The 8,611-nt window shown below is 40.7% G+C and overlaps 1 protein-coding gene across 1 annotated transcript; it reads left to right on the top strand.

The window, feature by feature from the left end:
- The first annotated feature begins 1,293 nt into the window (after positions 1–1,293).
- On the top strand, positions 1,294–8,224 carry LOC148909846 (uncharacterized). The gene is made up of 6 exons (XM_089032814.1): positions 1,294–2,008; positions 3,083–3,180; positions 3,411–3,625; positions 4,243–4,540; positions 4,665–4,757; positions 8,037–8,224. The coding sequence occupies exons 1-6, from the start codon at positions 1,294–1,296 to the stop codon at positions 8,214–8,216; spliced, it is 1,599 nt and encodes a 532-aa protein (XP_088888940.1). The 3' UTR covers positions 8,217–8,224.
- Positions 8,225–8,611: the final 387 nt, after the last annotated feature.

Consider the following 8,611-nt stretch of genomic DNA (forward strand, 5'->3'; position numbering starts at 1 on the left):
TTAAAAAGGCTTTTTTTAACTTTTGATGGATGTATCGATTTATTTGTTTGTGGGGATGGTGGCTTGTGCAAGGAGCACGTCGTGCTTCGTTCACAGGCAGCGCCCAATGTAGAGAATGAATGAATGAACGAACGAAAGAACGAACGAACGAACGAACGAACGAACGAACGAACGAACGAACGAACGAACGAACGATATGCATAGGAAAGGAAAACAAGGAGGCGCGCGCGATCGATGAAAAATGTGTTCTAATGCCTTTTTCCATCCTTTTTTTTTTTTCTTTCTTTTTTTTCTCGCATTACGGAGAGCGTTATATTGATCTTGAATTTAAAAAGGAATTAATTATTTAAAGTACTGAATGTATTGTATGAAGGTTTATACTTCCAATATGTTAATGATGATGACGTCAGGTAAGGCATTTGAGTGTTTCTGTTGTAACTAGTAATGCGCATCACTCAAATCAAGAAATATTTCACCATTCAACTATTTACTTCATGTACAGTCAGTACAGAAAGAGTATTGCTTACTATCAATCACGTGACTTTTTGGAGTTGACTGGGGGGCAAACAAAATAAATAAATGAATATACACATTTTATACACGCATCTCAAAATCTCGATACGTTTAACAAGCAAGCGGTTGGCTGGGGGGGGGGGGGGGGGGGGACAACTAGCGTATGCTAAGTCAAAACATATCAAGATAAGTCCTCAAACTATTGTATTTGACTACTTTCACGACATCAAACCAGAAAATAAGAGATCAAAACAACCTCCAGGATTCTACAAGCCATCAAAAAATAGTTATTACCGGAAGTGACGTCTATTTGTGGAAGGGTTCATTTCGGGCTCCCTGTGGTTTCAGACATATACCAGTCTCGCGCGGTCAGTGTACGTCACACAGTTTGAAAAATGGCGGACGAGGGCTAGAAGGAGCTCTTCCAAAACACTTCTTTTTCTCCCTCCCTTCTCCTTCTGGCTCTAAATTAGAGGCCAGAAGAGAGAGGGGAGGGAAAAGGGCACCTTAGGACAGAGAAAGAGCCAAGAAATCTTCAAAAGGTTAGTACGAAAAAGCCAGTTCTTTTCAGGCCGCGTTCGGCTTTGCCATTCAAATGGCTCGACATTTCTCACCTCGATATATCGCTTCCTGTCCATACAGAAATCCAGCGATGCCATTGGCCATCTCCATGACCACCGAAAACGACGCTACCATTTGCACGGCTCTTCTCGCGGCGAACTTGCTTCTTCATCCTCCTTCGTTGGATTCCTTCAACTACAGCTCTCTACATTTTAAACCATGCTCCCGTCGAACCTGGTAGAATACGAATTTTCTGACAGCGACAGCGACGTTGAAGAAAGCGATGGCCAGGAAGATTTCCTCGGACTGAACAACGCTGACTCCTTCCACGTGCTTCAACAACAGTACGAGACCGCGAGAAGAGCCATGCATTTTCCCACCACTCAGACAGCTACCTCAGAAATGTACCAGCTGCCTTCTCCAAGCCCTATTAGCTTCGAGGACACTGACCAGGATGCACCGCCTAAAGTACACCCCACCACTCGAACAGCTGCCTCAGAAATGGACCGGCTGCCTGCCCCAAGCCCTATTAGCTTCGAGGACGCTGACCAGGATGCGTGGCCTAAAGAACATTCCACCACTCAGACAGCTGCCACAGAAATGGACCTGCTGCCTGCCCCAAGCCCTATTAGCTTCGAGGACACTGACCAGGATGCGTCGCCTAAAGAACATTCCACAAGCCAGAAGACAGTTGCACGCACAGAAATTGACCTTCCTGCTCCGTCTAAGGGTCATCCCTCAAGCCCTTCCCAAGCAAGCCACTTGACCACCGGAAAGACCAAGAAGTATGCGGTAGACTTCAAACACCTCCCCACCACCATGAAAGAATTCCTTAAAGAGGTTAACCTGTACTTTACAAAGCCGATAAATCTTCAGAGGCAAAAGCCTCCTGTTGCCGAGTCCACCTTTGCCAAAGCTCAAGAAAGACTTTTGTGTGAGTAAACAGTCAGCTTATTTGATACATTATGTATAAAATCAGTGCTCGATGCACTCATCATCTTTACTAATTTTTTTGGGGGGGGGTGGGGTCACTTTTTAAAAAATAATATACTTTTGAATGCATTTTTTTAAATACATGAGTTGAGATTAGCATTCGGGGTTGGTAGGCATTGGCAAATGAATACATAACTACAGTGGGCAATTCCATGACATTTGGAGACCAAATTAAAGTTTTAAGTGTCTGTTAAGTCCAGATGGAAATTGTTTGAATGGAAATGAGACATTCTCTAAGATTAGTCATTAGTCATTAATACCTCATGTTAAAAGGACCAATAAAAATCATTTGTTATTGTGGATTTACTAAGCAAAACATTGTGTTGCGGACATGACCATAAATTGTTTTGGACATGACATCTTTGGGAATGTTCATTTCTTCCACCCAAAACCTGTCTATTTGGGTCTCCTGAGCGATGAAAATCAGTTGAAACATTCGTTCTGTTTTCCAATAAGTGTCTGGGATTAAGAAAGAAGTGATATAGATCGATTATTATGACATAGAGGGCAAAAGACTAAACAAGTTAGAATTTTAAAACCAAAATTATCAACTTTTCAATCCAATTGTGTGTCAAAAATTCTTGAAAGGTCAACAACAAATGAAATTATTACTAATAGATTTTTTTAGGATATTCTCTTTTCTAATAAATTCCTTTGGAGTAAGATGATCTGGCTGAAACAAGCTGATGTTGACTATTGAAACATTTCAATTTCTCATGTGGAATTGCCCAGCATAGGCATGACTGGGGTGGAGAGTTACCTTGTTTAAAGATAATTTATTTTTGAATCAAATTTTTCATACATTAGTGTCGTGATTAGTATCGGGGGAGGGGGGTGGGGCTGGTTGAAATGAATACATAATATTGACATGACTGTAAATTGAAGTGGATTGATATCTCGCGTACAGAAAGGGCGGAGAAAATGAAATGATCATCCACATGGATCTGTTGTTTTTGGTGTGTTGTGTGACTATGCTTTTTGTTAACATTGGGTCTTTTCGACTCTTTCTCAACAGGCTTTCTTGGCTTTGCCAGCGAGGTGCTTTCTTTAAGATTGAGCCCTGACCTGTTCATAAGACTCAATGTCATTGAAAAGTACCTGACTTACCTCAAGGTGAGAGAAAGTAAAATTGTCTAGCATTCAGTTCTTTTGTTTAGAAATAGTCATGACCCGCCCAGCTCTACGTACATACATCTAGGGGTTTTTTTTTTTTTTTTTCATCTTTACAATATTTTTTTACAACATTCATATGCATACATTTATAGAAATGCATCTAGGGTTTAATTGGGAAATTTTGGGGGCATATATCGATACTAAGACTGTTAACATTGACCTTCTTCCAGGTGGAGAGGCGTTTGAAGGCCTACACAATGGCTAACCACGTAGCGGCTCTTATCTACCCAGCCAAGTTTATACATGCCGAAGATTCGCCTGACTTTACGGATGTTGGGGTCATCAAAACGCTACGTGCTCAAGTGGCTTGCTTGCAGAGGGAAGGACACAGAGAAAGTGCTTCGACAAAGGAGGACCTGATGGAGAAGAACAGTTGGCTTGAGTGGTAATGATGATGATGATGATGATGATAATAATGATAATATAATGAAAACTTCAGTAAAATTTCAGTTTTACATTGATGAAATGAAAGGCTTAGAGCTCAAAACAAAAACAATGATCTTAAAAATTAGAAGAAATGAAAAGACTAAAAAATCATTACCTATAACAAGGATGATAATAATATTCATGATTAATTTAGTATTTATGTCACAGGTGGATCGATGAAATTATTATTTATTGATATTAGACGTGGGGGGGGGGGGGGGGGGGGGGGGGGGGTGGGGGGGGAGAGGTTTTTGGAGTGTTTCTCCTGGTTTCGCCTGTAAATGAGCAAGCGAGACCTAAGTTTCTTTTCAGACGAGCATAATACTTTACCTCAACTAGAATAATCATTTCTTTGGATATTGTTATTGGTTGACAGTAACTGTGCGGTGGTTATAGGGATTGTTTTGGATTGAGATGGATGTGAACTGTATTATTGACTGTATTATCTGCAGCTTTTTTGATTTGATTTTTAACATAGATGTTTAAGCACTAGTTGTTTTTAACAGATCTTAAAATACTCCAATAGCTAGCCAATCCAGATCTCCCTAATCCTTTGTTGTTGTTTTTCCAATTCAGGGACGAGGTTGTTGCCAGCTTGGCACGACAGAGGGAGAGGGTGGAGATGGCAAGGACGGAGAGAGCCAGAGCCGAAGAATGCGCTGACCTTCTGCTCATTAGTCTGTATGTGCTGGTGCCACCTTCCAGGGCCTGCGAAATCCGGACATTACAAATTCTTCCCCAGGGATCGAGCCTCACGAGCCCTGAAGTGGCTGGCAAGAACCTCGTCGAGCTCCAAGAGGATGGAGGTGTCAAATTTCGATTTCAGAAGTACAAAACCGTCAAAACCTACGGCTCAGATACCACTATTTTGAAGGTAATGCAATGCCACAATCTGTTTCAGATCGATCAATCATAATAATAATAATTGTGGTTTCATTCATTCATTCATTCATTCATTCCTTCCTTCCTTCCTTCCTTCCTTCCTTCCTTCCTTTCAGAATGACCATGAACTGAGCAGCATCCTGGTAGACTATGTCAAAAATCACAGGGCAAAGCTGATCACGGAGGAGAGTGGTGACTTTCTTATCGTGGTAAGTGATGCAATCATAATTCATTTCCATTTCCAGGCATGACAATCAAGTCAGGAACAAACGACGTTCCGAAGTGCCGGAAGACATTAATTGATTGGGATTGCTGGGGATTGTTTGGCAAGGAGTGCACCCGGTTTAGGCCGGTGACTACCATTATTTGGTGAAGGGTGGTGACTTCATGACTTCGTACCTCCTTTAGGGTGGTAGAATTTTGTTTTTTGGCAATGAAAAGAGAGAACCCTAACCCTAACCCTAACCCTAACCCTAACCCTAAGGTTAGGGTTAGGGTTAGGGTTAGGGTTAGGAGTAAATTCTAAGTGGTAACCCTAGCTTTCACACCAGGGGGAATCATGTAAGTCGTTGATTTATGGATGTTATGTTTTAATGTTCTTGTAGCCCATCTATGGGACTACCAACCCATGAAGTTTGAGTGACATCTGTTGAATATTTAATGAGATAGAGATCCTCAAACTTAGGGTTTCCGGTGTGGGCACTGGGAAAAATTTCGTACTTGTGATATATGACTAAGGTACCCGATGATAACCCTAGAAGGGAATCATGTAAGGCCTTGATGTATGGATGTTATGTTTTGCTCTTCCTGTAGTACAGCATCATGACTACACGTCAATAAAGATTGAGTGACATCTGTGGAATATTCAATGAGATAGGGATCGTCAAACTTAGGGTTTCCAGTCTTGGCACTTAACCCTAAGTGCTAACACTAACTTTCATCCCATGAGGAATCATGTAACCCTTAATGCATGGATGTAATGTTTTAATGTACGTGTAGTTCACCCATGGGACTACCTACCCATGAAGTTTGAGTGACATCTGTTGAATATTTAATGAGATAGGCATCCTCAAACTTAAGGTTTCCAGTCATGGCACTTAGGAAAATTTTGTACTTGTGACATATAACCTCAATACCCTACTTTCACCCCAGGGGGAATCATGTAACCCTTAATGCCTGGATGTCATGTTTTGATGTTCCTGTAGCCCACCCATGGGACTACCCACCCATGAAGTTTGAGTGACATCTGTTGAATATTCAATGAGATAGGGATCGTCAAAGTTAACGTTGCCAGTGTTGGCACTGAAAACGTTTCGTATTTCTGACATATAACTTCCAGGGTATAGGGTATAGGGTATAGGGTGTAGGGTATAGGGTATAGGGTATAGGGTATAGGGTATAGGGTATAGGGTATAGGGTATAGGATATAGGGTATAGGGTATAGGTATAGGGTATAGGTATAGGGTATAGGGTATAGGGTATAGGGTATAGGATATAGGGTATAGGTATAGGGTATAGGTATAGGGTATAGGTATAGGTATAGGGTATAGGTATAGGGTATAGGTATAAGGTATAGGTATAAGGTATAGGGTATAGGTATAGGGTATAGGTATAGGGTATAGGTATAGGGTATAGGTATAGGGTATAGGTATAGGGTATAGGTATAGGGTATAGGTATAGGGTATAGGTATAGGGTATAGGTATAGGGTATAGGTATAGGGTAAGAGTATAGGGTAAGAGTATAGGGTAAGAGTATAGGGTAAGGGTATAGGTATAGGGTAAGGGTATAGGGTATAGGGTATAGGATATAGTGTAAGGGTTAAGGTATAGTGTAAGGATATAAGGTATAAGGTATAGGGTATAGTTAAGGGTGTAAGGTAAGGGTATAGGGTATAAGGTAAGGGTATAGGGTATAAGGTAAGGGTATAGGGTATAAGGTAAGGGTGTAAGGTATAAGGTAATGGTGTAAGGTAAGGGTATAGGGTATAAGGTAAGGGTGTAAGGTAAGGGTATAAGGTAAGGGTGTAAGGTAAGGGTGTAAGGTAAGGGTCTAAGGTAAAGGTGTAAGGTAATGGTGTAAGGTAAGGGTATAGGGTATAAGGGTAATGGTGTGTAAGGCTACGGGTGTGTAAGGTAAGGGTTTAGGGTATAAGGTAATGGTGTAAAGTAAGGGTGTTGTAGGGTATAAGGTAGTGGTGTAAGGTAAGGGTGTAAGGTAAGGGTGTAAGGTAAGGGTTTAGGGTATAAGGTAAAGGTGTAAGGTAAGGGTATAGGGTATAAGGTAATGGTATAAGGTAAGGGTATAGGGTATAAGGTAATGGTGTAAGGTAAGTGTGTAAAGTAAGGGTGTAAGGTAAGGGTGTAAGGTAAGGTGTAAGGTAAGGGTGTAAGGTAAGGGTTTAAGGTAAGGGCGTAAGGTAAGGGTGATTGTTAGTTAAGGGCGTAAGGTAAGGGCGTAAGTAAGGGCGTAAGGTCAAGGGCGTAAGGTAAGGGCGTTAAGGTAAAGGTGTAAGGTAAGGGTGTGAGGTAAGGGTTTAGGGTATATAGGGTATAGGGTAGTAAGGGTAGTAAGGGATGTAAGGTTGGTAAGGTTGGTAAGGTTGGTAAGGTTGGTAAGGTTGGTAAGGGTGGTAAGGTTGGTAAGGTTGGTAAGGTTGGTAAGGGTGGTAAAGGTAGTAAGGGTAGTAAGGGTGGTTAGGGTAGTAAAGGTAGTAAAGGTAATAAGGGAGGTAAGGTTAGTTAGGGTGATAAAGGTAGTAAGGGTTGTGAGAGTTGTGAGAGTTGTGAGGGTAGTAAGGGTAGTAAGGGTAGTAAGGGTGGTAAGGGTTGTGAGGGTAGTAAGGGTAGTAAGGGTATAGTGTATAGGGTAGTAGGGGTATAGTATATAGGGTAGTAAGGGTGGTAAGGGTGGTAAGGGTGGTAAGGGTGGTAAGGGTGGTAAGGGTGGTAAGGGTGGTAAGGGTGGTAAATGTAGTAAAGGTAATAAGGGTAGTAAGGGTTGTGAGGGTGGTAAGGGTGGTAAGGGTAGTATGGGTGGTAAGGGTAGTAAGGGGTGTGAGGGTGGTAAGGGTGGTAAGGCTGTTAAGGTTGTTAAGGTTGTTAATGTTGGTAAGGGTAGTAAGGTTGGTAAGGTTGGTAAGGGTGGTAAGGGTGGCAAGGGTGGTAAGGGAAAGATTGAGTGAAAGGGTTGAATGTTGAATGATTTATAGCTGTCATCCAAAACAGGGAAAACCCGTAAAGGGATACTTTTATTGAGTTATTGATAGTTTGTCGTACAGCTTGCCTTAAGGACATTACCTCTTAGCAGTGTGGTTGCAAGCCGTTTATTGTTCAATGAGATATGGACGTTATCTAAAACAGGGAAAAGCTGTAAAGGGATACTTGTATAAGTAATTGATACTTCATCCTAAACCCCTCCCCAACCCTTGATGTATGGATGAAATATCATTGTTGTATTTTAGTTGATTCACATTCATCTTATGTTATAGTATAACCCTCACCGTCACCCTCACCCTTGCTGTAGGGATGAAGAATATCATTCGCATGCATTCAAAGTTTCTTTTATTTTATCTTCACATTCATCTTGCAGAGTATACATAGTATACATAGTGTACATTGATCTTATATGTCATACATATTACTTACTCTATGCATGCACTGAATCATGACTGAATAATAATAATTATCATTAGAACTAAATCAAAATATTGATGTCTTCAAAAGAATGAGCTTATGGAATGAATTATTATTATAATTATTATTGTTATTAATATTATTATTGTTATTCTCAATAGCTGGAGGGCAAACCCTTGGCTGATGAAACTCAAGAAATAAATAGAAACAAAAGTGTAGTCTAAACAATGAATGAGGCAGTTAATAGTCAATAATTCTACAATACTGATATTGTTTAATAATAGCGGTAAGTGTTTGTCGGAGTTCGATGATACATGGAGGCAGCTAGCTGAATGAGTAGTCCAATTTTATACCTCTACTAAAATAATTATCATTAGCATGGTTTAGTATTGTTTACCTTATATCTATTTACACTTTATTCTTTTCTACT

Source organism: Actinia tenebrosa, unplaced genomic scaffold (assembly GCF_029948245.1).
Source record: "Actinia tenebrosa isolate PJP-AT-01 unplaced genomic scaffold, QUT_ActTen_1.0 PGA_scaffold1__47_contigs__length_23844297, whole genome shotgun sequence".
Classification (NCBI taxonomy): Eukaryota; Metazoa; Cnidaria; class Anthozoa; order Actiniaria; family Actiniidae; genus Actinia; species Actinia tenebrosa.